Source organism: Saccostrea cucullata, unplaced genomic scaffold (genome assembly GCF_032062105.1).
Source record: "Saccostrea cucullata isolate Sc308-1 unplaced genomic scaffold, CSIRO_AGI_Scuc_v1 ctg28, whole genome shotgun sequence".
Lineage (NCBI taxonomy): Eukaryota > Metazoa > Mollusca > Bivalvia > Ostreida > Ostreidae > Saccostrea > Saccostrea cuccullata.
In genome coordinates, this window is record NW_026939565.1 from 102,027 (window position 1) to 120,216 (window position 18,190).

Genomic DNA, 18,190 nt, shown 5'->3' on the forward strand with positions numbered 1-18,190 from the left:
GTTTCGCAATACGATTTTGTAAAATCGATATATTGGCAATATGCTTAGATTAAGGAATTTTGTCATTAAATGTAAAAATGGACTTATGAATGTTTGTTATTAAGCCAAACATTAAGACAGAAGTTGTTTTGTGGGAGCATTTCAGAGCATAACTTAAAGAAATCAAGATTTTTTTCCGTGTAGGTTATTTATCTTGGTTATGTACATTCTGCGTGTAAATTAAAATATTTACATTTGCAAATGTTTTCCGTTATATAACACTACTGAAAGCAAGCGTTTTTATAACTGTATAAATACAGGTACGGGGTCAAGAGGTCATAGATGTTCGTATGGATAAACTTTCGACGTAATTTCTCTGTGACGTCATAAAGGGTCGACGCGCGGTCAGTGGATTTGCCGTTGGGTTTGAAAAATAATGCTTTTCACACGTTTAAAGTCACTATCAGGCAAATTTAAAGTATGAAAAAGTCACAAATGTAAATATAAGTAATAAGGTATCATTTTTTGAGTGTTATTGGGATGTAAAACGGGTTGGCACATGATCAAATCTTCCATAAAGCCCTTCGGGCTTTATGGGATTTGATCACGTGATCAACCCGTTTTACATTTCAATAAAACTCAAAAAATGATACCTTATTTCTTAAGTAAATATAGTGAAAAAATGCCATTTTTATTACGTTGAAAATATTGCAATACATATCGCAATACAGTTCAAAATATCGCAATATATCGCAATACGAAATCTCCGGCCAATACCCAGCCCTACTTTTTACAGATAAAACTCTGAATGATTATAAATAGATGTAATTAATTATTAAAGGTATAAATGGAAGAAAATGGTAAAATTAATCATTCACGTAAAATTTCAAGACTAAAGCAAAAAAATAAAACTCAGGAAAAAAACATTCTTAGGAAAAAAAAAAAGCATCTTTCACTAAGTGGTAACGAGATGGAAAAAATGGTGCTGCAGCTATATCTGTGGATTTGAAGTACATTTATGTACTAAATGACATAATTAACAATCATAAAAACTTAAAAAACATTTTCAGCCATAAAATATGCATGTAAAAGTGAAATATTTCCTTACAATACCTCATGGTTCCCGATCCTGGATTCACACAAAAGTTACTAATTTATTCTTGATAGGCATCCCTGTACAGAACACATTTGGAAACAGAAATTTTCCTGCCCAATTTTTGTTCTGTTGGCTTGTAAAATTTATCATGTGAATTTTAAAAACTAAATCCATGTACAATTCTAAAGTTAAATAATTCCAAATCCAAATTTCAGTTGTCTCTGTAAAGCTAAATTGAAACTTCCCCCCCTTGATATTTTTTCTTTCTCCTTGACAATTTTATAAACATGCGTTTTCATGAACTATTTTCAAAGATTTTCAATTAACATGGTTTTCAATAAGTAAAGTCTGAAAATTTGGCAGGAAAATGCTGAAAACTAATTCTTGCATTATTAATATCAATATCAATATTGAACATGGTGCTTGAACACGGATGCCAATCTAAAAATGAAAGATCATTGATTACACATCAGAAACCATCCACACGCCATCTTTCAATCACAAAAGTTAAGAAATAATATAAAGAATAGAGAAAATTCAATCTGAATAGCTTGGTTTCCTCCATTCATTGTCTTGCCTACAACTCTGACACGTCAAATATTCACTTGAACCCAGAATCGGAAATTTCATCCCTTGTTACTTTCATCTCTCACATGCCACACACACAAAAAAGAGTTCCAAGTTTTAACCCCTGCCTCCATTCTGCATACACTGGACATGAACTTTCAGAAACAAATGTTAAATCCACCACCTCTTAGTATAACCTTTATAGTTTCCAGTGATAAAAAAGACACCATATTCTGAATTTTTTTTCAAACCACCATTGCATTCTGAATCTCCTTTCATCACAAGTCATTAACACACTCGCACTGTACAGAATATTGTTAATTGAAGAAAATGAGATTCTAAAAAAAAATCATCAAGACCATGAAATAAAACCTTGGGCAGACAAAAGGAATAATGCCTTCAGCTAAACACAGAGGTCTTATTACTAGTGTAACATGGTAAAGAAATCATACTTGAAACAATACAATAACCATCTCTCTTTCAAATATTTCTTACACAATTGCTGGCAAGAAAATGAACAAGTAATTCCAGTTCACATTTAATGCACCACTCTTTCTGAGAGCAAACCCATATTGTGGCATTTTCTGAACCTATCATTGAATTAAGGATTTCCTCAACTTAAATGAAAATGTGGATGGTTCCTAATCTGTCAGTCTTGTGGGCTGTTCTCTGGGCTTTTTCTAAAAAGTATCCCATCCCCCTTCTTTTCCGAACATCAATTTTGTAAATGGGACTTGTTAATTGGTGGTCTTCTGCCACTAAGGGTCAGCAAGAACCACTGAGAGATGAGACACAACACACGTGTGACCTCCTTCGAGCTATGAGGGTTCTGAATATATACACAGCAGCAATTTACAAGTACAGCTTTGCCTTCGTGTTCGCATCAGCGCTATATAGACAGCAATTTCAATTTTTTGGTAAGATTTTAGCCTTAATTTAGTCTCAATTCCATTTCAAGGTTCAACTACATGCAAGAGCAAAGCAAGGGAAGTGACTCTAGTTGTAGCTAGACTGTTCTCACAATCAGGCGTACTGCTGCCAGCACTGTTGATACCAACAAGAAAACATTCAGATTAACCATTTACCCATTACACCTTATTCATTATTCTCTCCATTTCCCATTTATCCTTATCATAGCATTCTTATGAAATAGTAAATAATTGAATTATCTTCACTAATGACACCTGTAATGGTACTTGTGCCACTCTTTCTATGTCATAAGGAGACATTACATCATTAATCCCCGAAACATTTGTTAATTAACTGAATACCTTTACCCCTCACTGCCCAAAGGAGGTTTTCAGACTGACCATCATTTCTATGAGGTTTAGGAGGGAGATTTTGAAACTTGTGTCCTTACCTTGAGTGTATGTGAACTGGGTGGGGTCGCTTGCCTTACCAGCACAATGAACAACCAGTTGAACCTTTTTGGATTTGATAAGTTCCAGGTTATGGTATGGTGGTATAGTACATACTAAATGAGTCTGCAAGAATTAAGAATCAAATATAATCAAAAGGGAAACAGATGCAAAATTTTAAAATAAATACTAGCTTCCCTACTGTTCAAAATTATTGAATATCATTGCAGGGGATGCTTACTCCTTCATGGCACCTAATCCCATCTCTCACTTTTTTGAGGTCCATGTTTGCTTTGCTACTGATTTACATTGTTACAATGGACTTTTCAACTTGATTACTGTTCGTTATCTCCATATTTCATGTAAGATCATTTAAAGAAAAATGATGATGAATGAAAAATTGATTCTGAAGCAATGACAGCATCTTTAAAAAGCTAACCTGCTGGAAGTAATCTTTATCAATATCTGCCTCTTTCTGCCATGTGATTTCTCCTTCTTCGTCGTCATCCTCTCTCTCCTGGAAGAAAACTTTGGTCCCCTTCATGAAGTTTTTACCGATGATAAATATCTCTCCTCCGCCCTCCACGGTGGACTCCCGGCAACTAATCTTACAGATCTCAGGCTGACCAATGGGCTGAGCTGTTATAAAGATAGATTTTTTACAGATCTCAGGCTGACCAATGGGCTGACTGTTACAAAAATAGTCTCCATCATGAATTTTATAATTATTTTTAAATGTACTAACTGTTTATAACATTCAACTTTGACTACAAACAAGTATCATGTCTCCTAAATTTAAATAATTGTTCCTCTCATTTATGTACTTACTACAGAGTATGGAATTGGAGGAAATCTGCAGAGTTTGCATGTTGCCATCAGCTTTCTGAAACATCACACGGAATATCAAGCGAGCCTTAGTGCTCTTTTTCTTGGCTTTGGCCAGTCCTATTCGTTGTTCAACATCAGCATTTCTTAGCTTAAGAATTCCTACGTTGTCAACCCTATAGAAAATGAATCACATTTATGTATATAATTCCATATATAAATTCAACTGCAGATCACCTTCAAAAAAGCAACATGATTGTTGAACCCCCCCCCCCCCTTTCCAAAAAAAAAGAGTTATATACATTTTAAAATGCTTCCTCCAAGAAATGGATGATAACCTTTAATAATTTATTAACTTTGATCCAAATCTGACAAGCAGACTTAACTTTATTCTGACAAAAAAATCTTTATAACCATATTTAAAATTGTGAACAGCAAAATGATGTTTTTTCCCTCCATTTCCTTTCAACAACTCTTTATATACAAGTTTTATTTTTTCCATATACATGTACTTACAATAAACAAAAAACGAAAAAATTAAAAAAATCCATAACACAATGTAAGAAAGTGTTGGTGATCTGTTTTATATCTGAAAGAAAGTAAGTAAACTTGCAGTATAACTTTCCTTAGCAGATCGAATTTTCTTTTCTCTCTTGCTACTGACTTAAACGTAAATTTCCTTGGTATACTTTTATTTTTGAAGAGTATAAATTAAGTAACATAACAAAATCTAGGAAATGTAAAATACACATAAATACAAGTATAATGACTATCATTATGTGGGTGTATTCATATTGAGCACATATTAGTTAAAAAAAAGCATGATGCACTATTACCGAGTGCCTTTTAAGGCATGAGTTGTGGCTGAAATATATGACTCATTGATGAAAACAATTGGTTTTTATTAAGGAATGAAGCTTATTTCAACTTATTTTATACGATATAACATAACTTGGGGCAGTTTACGCTTTATAAACCGCGAAGCGGTTTATAAAAAAGGGTAAACTGCCCCAAGTTTTGTTATATCGTATAATAAAAGTTGAAATAAGCTTCATTCCTTATAATGTAATTTCAGTGCAGACAATGAAACAATTTTCACCTCAGAATAAGGCTTCACATTGATTAGATTTTAAAAGTAACATCAAGCGGAGTAATACGTTTATTGACGTAACTCATTGTGACGTAGGCAAGTTATGTTATACAAAATGGATAAAATCTTTTATCCAATCAAATGACGTGTTACAAGTTAAATTAAATTATATGAAAATAATCCTAAAAAACAAGTGCTTGAAATTTTTCCATTTCCTTTTAACAACCTTTTAAATATAAATGTCTATTATTTCCATATACTTACAATAAACAAAACAAAGTTTAATTCTGGTCATAACTGATAACTGCAATATTACTACTGGTACTTACGATACACTCATATCTTCTACTGCCTTCATATTCATCTCTATGACAGTTGTTCCCTCGATGTCCCTTTCACGACAGGGTGTAGAGTTTTTTCCGCAGACTTTACAAGCTTGGTAGAAGCCGTGTGGCTTCACTCTGCCTGAATCATTGCCCACAAACACCCACAGTACAGCAGATTCCACCTTTCCTATCAGCTGAAAACAGGACAAGCCATATACAAGTATATAAATTATGGATTTCCATATAAACCTTTTATTCATATAGTGTTTTTTTAAAATTTCCTTTCCAGAAAATCTTTATCTCTGAAGTTTCTCTCTTTTCTCAAATACTGTTAAATCACTTATTTTTGTGGGGTCCAATTTTCATGGTTTGATGATAAATAACAGGGTCTGGGGGATTAAATCTTGTGGTTAAAGGAGAAATATCATTCTGCAGTACGAAATATACTGGGATATGAATTCGTGGGTCTGACACTTCATTCTATGAAAATAACGAAATTAAACAACCATGGAAATAGTTCATTTCACTGTAGTTATTTAAACAGAGGTAGGAGTTTTGTACCTTGACCATAGCATGTCCATCCCCGGCTTTGTTTTTGACAGCTCCCCTGCTTCCCTCCGTCAGATATCTAGCTCTGTGTTGTTCCTCAGGCTGGTCCACTATCTGAAGTTCGTAACCAGGCACGCGACACGGGAATTGTTGATTCAGGGAGAGTTCTCGTAGCCTGTGACGGGAGCGAGTCACATGATTTGTACCCACTTTAGGAGAAAGCTGTATATGTGTGATCTCAGGGACGTTCACCTCGTCTGCTTCAAAGTCTGGTCTCAAGGAAGATATTATGCTGAAATAGCAAAAAGTTATCTCCATCAAAAATTGAAAATAATGAGATTTGTACCTATTTTTAACAGGTCTTTCACCCATGAAGTCTGCTTTGTCAAAAATTTATCTGTAAAAACACATTTGAAAATTGTCAATTAAAAATCTGAAAACTGTGTCTCAAATTTGAGGCTTAATGACAATAGAAATATCTTAAATAATCATTACAATTAAATATTCAGTCAAGAAGATGAAACCAAATGTTACAGTACCTTACAGAAGATGTACAGTCAGTGTCATCTTTCTCTCCACTGAATGTAAACACTGGAGATACATCTGCCCCAAACTTGGTAAAAGTAAATTCTGTCGTGCAGGCCGTCGCACTTCCGCCATCAAACAAACTATCAGGTTCAGAATCTGCTAATGAAGTCCCAGCGTTGGAATTCCTGTGAGTTTTTAGTGATTTGTTTGGTTCGTGATCCACAGTATCCCAAGCAAATTCTTCCACTTTCACATCATCGCCATGCTCTATCCGCAGCTGTTCTGATTTAGCTATCAATGTAGACTGTGTATTTGTCTCAAACAAGGACACAGGGGATGACATGGAGCTTCTGATCTCTGGACTTAGCTGACTACAGTTAGATGTAGGACTGTCAATCATTGAAGAGTCCACCCCACTGGTCAGAAGATTATGCAGCACAGACCCTTTGTCCTGTGAGGATTCGTCCTTTGATGTGAGTCCATTGTAATTCATGAACGACTGAGAACTGTGAGGGTTCTGTTGGTACAGCACTGAATCACTTGTGGTAGAATCCACTCTGTCCATTTGTACAGTCAGTGTCCTGTTGCTGTTTCCGTGATCATTTAGGAATATATCCGAGGACGTCCTGACTTCTCCGTAATTACTGGAGCTACTGAGGAACACATCAGAGCTCCCTAAACTAGAGACTGTACAAGGACTGGAGACTTGTGTGAGAGTAGGCTGGACTGCAGCTGTGTTGATGGAGAGGGAATGGATGGGGGAGGTGACACCAGGGATTTTGAACACATTCCCAGCATTTCCAGAGGAAGATGTGGGGGAAGCCACCTTAAGAGGGGTGGCGGTCAGGAGGGCCTTCAACTTGTTCATACCTTCCAGTTTCTCTGGTGAAAACTTCACATCTTGGGCAGGGTTGGATACAGGCAAAGCTGGTGATAAAAATAAGATGAGGATAAATAAAAAGGCACATATTAATATTATTGATTACAGACTCTTTGTTGTACCATTTGTTCATAAAATATACTGAAATTTCAATTCCACTGAGATGAGTAAATAGATGTATTGTCAAAAGACATTAATTTTATGTAAAAAAAATTACAGGACTGTACATCACTTTTTATTCGCAAGAATTTTATTTTCGCATTATTACTTTCTAAGATGTTGTTTAAAAATTAAAATCTAATGGCAAAACAGAAAGTGTCAACTTTAATATAAAGGACTGAGCATTATGCAACAACTTTCCAGTCATTGAATTTGATTCATATTTTAAGCCAGATGCTATGGCATTCACAATTTTGAAAGAGAATCATAACTATTAACAGTTGCTTTTCAAAAAATGCTTTTCAACTAATCAGTAATATTCAGCAATAATCAGTAGTGTCCCTACCACACATGAACCCCTGACCCTTAGGCCTAGCTCCACACATTGCACAATTTTTGTACAGGCATTATTGCTTTTCAAAAATATTTGATTAATACCAAGGAGCAGGTTTCAAACAATTCATTATATATTATATTTTCAGTATATACATACAGCCCCCCTCTATGGAACCCCTGACCCTGGGGCCTTGAAATTCACAATTCTGGAAGATTATCATAACTATATAGGTTATATAGTTCATTCTGCTTAATACCCAGGAGCAAAGAAGAAATTTATCAAAGATTTCATGCATTTGCACTATATAATTAACACCAGAATCCCTGACTGGGGCCATAAAATTTATAATTTTTAAAGAGTGCTCATCATAACTACATAGGTAGTTCATCTGCTTAATACCCAGGAGCAAAGAAGAAATTTTTCAAAGATTTAATGTATTTTCACTATATAATCAAAAGAGCCCCGCCCTAACACCAGAACTCCTGACCCTGGGGCCATAAAATTCATAATTTTGGTAGAGGCACTCTTGCTCATCATAACTATGCACGTAGTCGGTTTATTTAATACCTAGGAGCAGAGAAGAAGATTTTCAAAGAATTCAATCATGTATTTTCACTATATAATCAATAGAGCCCCACCCTAACACCAGAACCCCTGACCCTGGGGCCATAAAATTCACAAATTTGGTAGAGGCACTCTTTTTCATCATAACTATGCATTTACTTAGTTTATTTAATACCCAGGAGCAGAGAAGAAGATTTTCAAAGAATTCATGTATTTTCACTATATATCAATTTGACCCTGGGGCCATAAAATTCAAAATAGAGGCACTCTTGTTCATCATAACTATGTACTTAGTTAGTTTATTTAATATTTTTTTCATGTATTTTCACTATACATAACTAACACCAGAACCCCTGACCAGACAATTTTGGTAAAGGCACTCTTGCACATCATAACTATGCACTTAGTATTAAAGTTTATTTTATACCCAGGAGCAGAAAAGATTTTCAAGGAATTCATGTAGTTTCACTATATAATCAATAGAGCCCCGCCCTAACACCAGAAACCCTGACCCTGGGGCCATAAAATTCACAATTTTGGTAGAGGCACTCTTGCTCATCATAACTATGTACTTAGTTGGTTTATTTAATGCCCAGGAGCCAAAGAAATAATGCATTTTCACTATATACTTATTTAGCCCCGCCCTAGCACTAGAACCCCTGACCCCAGGGTCATGAATTTCACAATTTTGGTAGAGGACTCGGTGCTGATTACAATCATGCAAACAGTTTGACTGCTTGATGTCCAGGAGTAAAGAAGAAGATTTTTTAAGATTACATTAATTTTAGTGGTTTTCAGGGATCATGAAATTCACAAACACCCATAGATGCTTTGTGCTAAATTTGGTTGAAATTGGTTCAGTGGTTGCAGAGAAGAAGCTGAAAATGTTCAAATGTTAACGCACAACGCACGACGACGGACGAAAACAGATAGCAATAGGTCACCTGAGTTTACTCAGGTGACCTAAAAATTATGCTTAAATCGTCATTTGGCTTATGAGAATTATCCCATTGGTTCCAGACACCTGTATGGCAGTCAACCCTGCAAAATGGAGATTAATTATAAAATTATAATCAATACACAATACTTTATTTCATTACAGGTTGGCTTTTTCTAAACAGGATATGCAGCTGATGAATAAATCAGTCTAATGTAATGTCTCAAAATGCTTCTGAATCAAGCATGAAGTGATAGCTAAGCTGTTGAAAAATCTGTGTTTTTGTCACTGATACAGACCTGGAAAACAGTAAATCAAGTGACACAGCATAAATAAATGTATTTTACCAATTTCTTTGCATGTTAACTCTGCTGATTCAATGCATATAAATAGTAATTTTTTTAACTGCTCAGACATTTTTATAAACAGCAAATGAAGATCACAAGAAGATCTTTCCTTGGACATGTTGGATGAAAACAATTGAAATATTATACCGGTACACAGATTATTCATAATTCCTTTAAATTCTTTCGAATGTATTTGGGAAATTCCTGTAGAATGACTGAAAAACTGTTCAGGTCGAACACATTTTTCCTGTTTGTAAAATGAAATGACAATTGTTCTCTTGCCAAGTTACTGCCCATGTGGGGCTTAATATTCAAGATCAAACCTGATCCATCAACTTTAGTCTGGATATTCATTTAGAAAAACATTTCATTTGAAAAATCCAAAAATTATTAATATTATGTATCCATATTTGCACCATTCTAAAGTATAACAAATCTAATCATTATTTTCTATCCTCTTATTTTAGCTCTCTTAAGAATTGCAAATTGATGTGTTTACATGTAAAGGCTCGCTATGATGGGCTCTATCCTTATAAAAAAAGAATATTTTCTGGTTTTTTTGGGATGACAAATCCCATTGTGTATCCTTTCTACCGGGGCTAGTGAATTTTTAGGGTTGGGCAAGTGAAATTTTAACTGACAAGTAAAAAGTCTCTCACTTGCACCGTGGTAAATTAAGTAAGATATTAACAAAATATAACATAATCAATTATCAAAACTAATATATCAATATCTATGCCAATATTCTACGCCTATGTAGTATTTTTTATATATAAATCATATATAAAAATACATATAAAATTTAATGGTAGGGCAGGCAAAAATTCAGGTAGGGCAAGTGAATTTTGACCATGTACTTGCCCTTGGTCAAGTGCCTTAAAAATCTATTTGTCAGCCCCTGATTTTTACGAGGCATACACCTTGAATAATAACTGAATTTATACTATTCCTATGAAAGTTTTGGAAGAATTTTCCTGTGCATTCAGGAGGAAAATAAGCTTCCTGAAGTGTTACCCTTGTTAAGGGGATCCTTCTGACAAACAGACATTGGCCAACATCTTATACTGTGTTCACTCTAACCAATCAACAGCAAATCCCCATCCTTTAGCATTATCTCAAGAATTAAAACCTTGGCAATGGTAATGATGATGGATTTTTATGCAGATAATTATTATTTCCAAGAAATATCTTTAATAAAACATCTGCACATTTTAGGGTATGATTACCTCATTTTAATTCAAATCATTTATAAGACCAGAAAGAGGTTTAAATGTGCCAGGCCCACCAGTCGATTTAATAACACTGTCAAACAGTAACAAATTAGGCATTATGACCTGTGTGTACAAACATATTTCTCGATCTGTTCCTTTTCACTAAATCAAACAAAGTTTTTATAAAAATTTAAAACAGAATGAAATGAAATACAAGGTCAATCACTCATACAAACAGAAATCAGTGACCTATAACACGTGGGAGAGAGTTGTCCTGCAACAAACCTATTGACCAAATTTGGTCACTCTGACACACTTTTAATACACAATGTCATAACATTACGAAGCTTAGATCAAGAGATCAACCAAACTCAATGATAACAATACCACCTTGTCGGCCCATAGTACACTGGTGACCAAGCTAGTGGACATGTACTTAACCAATAAATCATGATAATTGACCTCTTTCTACTGTGAAATTTAACGGTGTTGCAATCTTAATGGTTTATAGTCACTCAAAGGTTGATGTCACATCATTTTTATCTTGAGCCAAATTTATCACAGCAACATCTGTAAGCTGACATAACCTAACTTTGGCAGCAACTATGAACTATCTCTGTCATTTTGTTCTTGACTATTACCAGTAGATCAGAAGTACATGTACTTGCCACAGTGAGTTCATGTGTCATTGGACTGACTTCATTTGCTTTGCAGATAACAGCTGTGAAGAATTAGGGCCAACACTTTCTAGGTTAAGAATTTATGTCTGCTTGCAACTTCTTGCTGTTCTATTTCATGCTTGACTTCTTATTACTAGGATTACAAATGGGATTCCCATATAAAATTTAGCTTCTGTTCATTCAGAAACAATAACTAGCGCTTTAAATTGAAGCATATATTCGTGTGCTATCTTGTGTAAGCATTGATTATTTTATACTGTTGTATGTCTTCTCTCAAAAAGGAAGTTATAAATATGCCGCATTATGCAAATCCGTTTACTGAAATGTTTATACATGGCATCTCTTACAACCTATTGTTCCTACAACATAGAAGATTACTGCACTGTATAGGTGTTTCAACCATCTGCGTCACATACTGATTTTAAATCGCATTTGTCTGTGCCAGTTATGAACAATGACCCAGATAGCCTATCCTTCTTTTCACCCCACTGACCAAGATAAAAAAAACGGTAAACACTGCGTATTAAAATACTAAGCATATACTATGAATATGGGCCAAGATCTATTTTTGAAACATTTGGGTCACTGTTAAAACACTGCGCTAAAATCAATTTCAATTCCTAATGTTAATCAATTGAATGGAGTTTTGATCAGTGCACTAGCTTTTAAAACCTGTCTGGTTTGAGCACGTCTTCAAAGATCTTATCAGATGAAAAACCCTCGGTTGTCAGAAAACATTCAGAAAAATAAAAAAAATAACATGAACTTTTCAACCTATGAATATTATCTGTAGACAAAATAAAGACCATTAATGAAAAAACTGCATACAAATGAGTCTCTCAATGCAATCACAGCTAGCAGACAATTTTATTAGGCTATGCAAAACATCGAGATAAACATCTTCAAGTGCATTTGAGGACTAGCAAATCTTACAGCTGTGCTTTACAACTCACATTCCATTATGTCTGGTATGTGTATTCTCCTCATTTCTCCCGTAGTGAACACCTCATAATGATGAGTAGGGAAAAAAATTACAAACTTTGAAGCATTTTCACAGAACACTTTAAAAGAGTAATTTCAATTTTCCTCCTATCACTAGAATCAACTACAAGTTTTCTAAATGATGATTAACACATACTACTCATCTTCATTACTGATAGATCACCCATAGGCCGAGAAAGAAGCCAGGTCACTGGGCATAGTTCTGTTTGATCTTTCCATGTTTACAGCACACTACTGTTTGCAGAACATGGAACATGGAGGAGGATACTTATTAGTTAGTATTGACCTTGGAGCAGAGAACGCCAACACTGCACATATACCTTGTATCACTTAACCAAATTTTCTCTGCCAAATACAATACTGACGAAAGCCTTGTTACTGGGTAACACACGGCTTCTGCCATATTTAACCGACACGTGAATTCCGTGCTCAGAAAAAGCAAACTCAGGAATAAAAGTAGATGATCCGCGGGTACAGAAACGCAAAAGAATCACCAGTGTGTCATTGGACAAAAGTCGAATAAACCGTGATGAAGCTCAGAGCGACTCTGTCCCAAGTTCTCTCTATACTTTGGCATTTGAAGTTCAATAAACACACTTCAGCACAAAGGATCAATGACTCCGTGCATGTTTATCGAACTCTCTCGATTGATATTGCAGACCTTGAGGGCAACAAACAATATCTTATCTGGTTTCTGAGGTACATTCAAAACAATATCATTTGGTGTTTTGTCATTTTTTCTCTCTCAGAAAAAGATGCTACACTCTTTCCTCTATTTTATATTACATTAAGAGGCCCATAGGCTACAACACTAACCTGAACTATCAAAATTTGGAGAAGAGAATTACAAAAACAAGAAACAGATCTTGTTTTCATTAACTTAATAAAAAAATGGCCAATTTTTAAATAAAAAATCAAATTAATTTTTCAATCTACTAAAACTATGGTGCCCAAAACAATATCAGGGTCACTTGGAAACATATTATGCCAAGACATAACTTCACAATATTCTTTTCAATTACTAGAGATATTTTTTAATTTAATTTTAGAAATAATAAAAATTTCTACTAGTTTACAAATTTGCTGTTATTTCTAAAATCAAGGTAACATTTTCACTTGGTATTCCTACAATACACATATTTTTAAATTACACTAATTTAAAATAATGAAGATTTTAATTCAAAATTGCATAGGATTTAAAAAAAAAAAAGTTCCTTATAGATTAAAAGAAGTTGGAAAAGAAATCCCATGATCAGAAAAAAAAAGAGAGAATAAACTGAGAAACAACAGCTACTAAAAAAATCAACAAATAAAATGGGCGTATTTCACTCAAGTACATGTAATATGTTACCTTCAAAATTACTATTTAAAAAAAAACAAGACCAAAAAAAAATTTCTAGACATCCTAGAATAAAAGAATGCTTAAAATTTCTATTTATTGGTATTTAATAAGCCTCAAAATTTTAATGTAAAAAAAATGATACTTGCCCTATCAAAAAAGTATTCAGTATGTCTTTATCATTAGAGAGACACAGCCCATAGCCATGCAGCAGGGCAGAAGACCAAAGGCCGACAGCTGATAGAGAGAGAGGAAATTCTGTTATTGGTGGAGCTATCATTGAACCTATTCAAATACTGCCTGATAACGAATCTGTAACAACCAACAAACACACAAGTACATACAGTGCACCTCACATCATTTTATTTCACCTCAATCCAAATCAATCAAAAATTTTTCTAACGTTTCATTCACCGACTCTGAAATTCGAGTTCATTCAGTGACACCCCACCTACAGCCATACCGACCAGCATAAACACTCTGAATCAAATTAAATGTAATCGATTTTTCTCCCTGCATTCATTGATTTTTTTTTTAAAAAGTTCTTCTTTTGTGTTATGTAATACAGGTCCCTGTCTGAGAGAAGACAAATATTGTCTACCTTATACAACACTAAATCCCCAGGAACTATTCATTTTCTATACTTCTCAGACAAAATGTTGTACTGTCACCCACAGCACATTCATTTAGCCTGCAGACACAGTGTATTATATCATCATATACCATCTCATATTAACAACAGCCCTTTAAATCTTTCAAATTCAAGAAAACCTACTCTGCACCTTTTATCTGCCATACAGAAATGGTATAAAAAATCTGAGTGGATTGCATCACGAACAAGGATGTTTAATCTCTAGAGAAGGCACAACAACAAACTATTAAAACATACATAATTAGACAAACTATATTTAATTTCCTCTTTCTACAACAGCTGGTCTGCCATGATTTCAGTCCCTAATGAGCACTTCTATCACAAGGAGGAGTTCTGTATCATTCTGATAACATTGGTCTGTACATATGTTATATACATGTACTATACTTTGTATGCAGAACAAATCAGGATTCTGATCAAATTCTTCATTGAAGGGAAAAAACACAAAGATTAAACCAAAAGCAGCATGCTGATAATTAACATGACATCATTTCGTTTAAAAAAAAAACATCCTTTAGATTTCCAGGCAACATTACGTTTAAATGTCCCTCAAATGTAAAACCATCTATATTTCTTATCACTGCATGAGGACACCCCTCTCGGTTCACCAGCTTCTAGAATGTTCACTGTCATATGATCATCTTGCTTATAATGTTTAGGAGATCAAAGACTTAATATTAAATCCATGCAAACTTTTGCATTGCTTGCAATTTTCACGCATTTAAGTACAAGTGCCAAACTTGCAGCACATTATTAAATGAAAATATGTTATTTGGTTAATAATAATATATGTGCAACTTATATGAAATGCTTTCATGTCAGAGCTATTTTTACATGTGATGTGAAAATATGAATGTCTTACTTCAACTTGGAGAGTACCTTTCTAATCATTTGATATAACATTTTAAAGCACAACAAGAATATGATATGTATTTTTAATACAAATTACTGAATTTTTTTGTTTATCTACTTGATTGCCTTTGTCTACACATGTACCTTTCATGCCTCTCTGGGGGCCCTTAATTGGAAATAAAATATTGTCTATTTTTATTGCTGATTCAACTTAAAAAACTCTTCTCACCTAAAGATGATGGTGCTGTTGACACCCCCTCCATATTGCTTGTCACAATTCCATTCAGTGTAGAGGTTCCTGAAGGAAAAGAATGTTACCACATCAGCATCACATTTACCATGTCTACTGTGTGTGTCATAATGGAAGTATGTATCACAAAAACATCAATACATTTACAAAGGTCACCAAGCATCAAAACAACGTACCTGAACTGTTCTCTGTAATGAATATTGATGACTAATACAGCTATAGATACACATGTATATATACCAAAATAACTGAAAATATACACTACGTGCTATATGTGCTATAAGAGACAATGCTTTAAATCCTTAATGAGTGTGTAATTATGAATTAAAATATGTTTTTAATTTGTTTCTGTACTTTACTCTCTCTCCCAGTGGGATACAGATTCAATTCTGGATACATGTTTATCCTTATTCAATAAAATGTCAGCAAAATGCCATGATGTGCTTGTACACGACTGGTTCCAATACCATGGTCTATAATTACAACTTTATATATGTAAGATACCGTCTCCAATATTATTTTGTTATGCATGTACATGTAGAGTCAGATTTATATGTTCCTGTTTTAAATGTATTCCTATTTATATATAAAAATATTCATTCTCACACCTAGCATACACTGAAATACTTATCTCCTAAGCATTAAATCGTCATGCAAAGTGATAAATTGCGAGACCAACTTAAATTTGTACAAGTCTATACAGTCTATACCAGCACAATAAAATAATGTCTAGTGTATTAGAGTCATGTGATTCTTAATGAAAACATTATCATTCATCATGTCCTAATGTGTACCTTCCAGATTGCATGGTCTTCTTTAACTCATGTTTGTCAATGACAGTATCCTTTAAAATACAGATATATAGTCATAAATTATCCTCCGTTCTATCAATAAATCAATAATATTTGCCAGTGAAATGTGTAGAAATTAAAAAAATTTGATTTATTTTAACACACATTGATCTATGCATTTACATTTTCACAGTGCACTTTTATATATAAAGCACTGATTAAATGCCAATAGACTTGTATGTCACTAACAGCTCTCTGCATTGGTACTAATTGTGCTGACTATATAAAGTCTGTCAGAACTGTCATACACACTAACAGTTCTGCTAAATATATATGAACATTGATTGATTGCATAAAATATTTCTTCCATTCTCCTCTTTAACCATTCCTAAAAAAAATAATGATACCCAGTTTCAAACATCTACAGTGCCATATAAATTTGCAACTAAAACATGCAATGCTTTTAATTAAAACCTGGGTATCCAATGACCAGTCATACAGTATGGTGAACCTTTAAGTAATATTGAGGTCACATGCCACAGGTGCAGAGTAACAATTAATCTGACATGCTTGTCTTGGTGGGGGATTAGATAAGTTCACCGATATTCCTCCAGCCTTGCCCCTTTACTCACCTTTACCCCCCCCCCCTTTGGGGACCCCTACTCACCTGAGACACGTGCCCCACTACTGGTCCCCAGTAAACCATTGAGTAAGTTGGACTGATTCCCTGGAAGGTCCATCTTCTCTTCTGAAATTCAAAAGAGCTATACTCATTGGTGTTCAAATGTCAGAATGTACCGGTCAGTTCTGGTCCTGAATCACTAAATTTACCTACATAGCATTGGTCACCTACCTGAAGTAGCTTTATTTAGCTACCAATGCAAACATTATTTCTTTTGAATTATCATTTTTCTCAGCATGTACAGAAAATCACAATTTGGTGCAATGATAATTTTCAGCTTTAAACTCATCTGAAAACAATTCATGAAGAAATCACTCTTGAAAATGTGACTTTCTCTGCACATTGCAATCAAAGTTAGAATTGAGGCTATAAACAACAGTTAATTTAGGATCAAACAGTTACTTCTTGAATGAAATGACAAAGAAAACCTGTGAGTTCTGGTTAACATGATAATGGATTGGCAATTATTCAACACAATTTGAAGTGATCATACTTTAATATCAACACCTCACCGAACAATGTGGTGGACAGTTACTCAAACAAATTGAAATACATGTACATCTTTTGCTCAAAAGTGTTCAAACACAGCAATGTTTGAACTATCTCTGCCTTAATGGATTGTATCTTTAAGACCCCTCTCTACACTGCACACTAAAGAGTTCTCTTTCTATGGTATTTTTCTGAGTTAGAGTGATCTGCCCTTAGATCTAAATTCTAAAAAATAGAAATTTACAGTATATTACTCAATTTGTAATTAATTCAAGTATTCTAAAAATCTTCACATTTTAAAATGCCAAGATAAATTAATTGAACATGTTATTTACATGTATTGTCTATATGGAAGTAAACAACAGTGATTTTTATTCACTGATACTGTGTTGTCTTTGAATATTTTTCCCTAGGGTAAATGCCACGCACCATACAGTGAAAATTACCAGTAAATAAATATTAAAATAAGCTGAATATTAACTCTTTTATATAATATATTTTTCTCAATGTCCAAAAAAGATTTTGCACTGGTGTAGAGAGGGTCCTTAATATCCCTAGTATAAATATTAGAAAATATGTCTTATTTCTCTTCATTCTTTGCTTACTTTGAAGCTCATTATTACCACCTAAGCTTTGCATCATATTTAGGCATCTTGTCATAATTAAGACTGAATGATACATAGCTCTCTGATTGGCTGAA

At 34.1% G+C, this 18,190-nt stretch overlaps 1 protein-coding gene across 1 annotated transcript in view; it reads right to left on the reverse strand.

Moving 5' to 3' along the window:
* The window catches only part of LOC134253244 (nuclear factor of activated T-cells 5-like), a 29,752-nt gene that overhangs the window by 10,246 nt on the left and 1,316 nt on the right, over positions 1-18,190 (reverse strand). Inside the window, exons 2-10 of the mRNA XM_062735759.1 lie at positions 16,987-17,067; positions 15,508-15,576; positions 9,252-9,299; positions 6,330-7,260; positions 5,803-6,082; positions 5,245-5,435; positions 3,829-4,001; positions 3,440-3,639; positions 3,003-3,126 (exon numbers count right to left, since the gene is read on the reverse strand). Of these exons, the coding sequence (XP_062591743.1) occupies positions 3,003-3,126; positions 3,440-3,639; positions 3,829-4,001; positions 5,245-5,435; positions 5,803-6,082; positions 6,330-7,260; positions 9,252-9,299; positions 15,508-15,576; positions 16,987-17,059 (2,089 nt within the window). The 5' untranslated portion in view covers positions 17,060-17,067. The remainder of the gene's footprint in view (positions 1-3,002; positions 3,127-3,439; positions 3,640-3,828; positions 4,002-5,244; positions 5,436-5,802; positions 6,083-6,329; positions 7,261-9,251; positions 9,300-15,507; positions 15,577-16,986; positions 17,068-18,190) is intronic.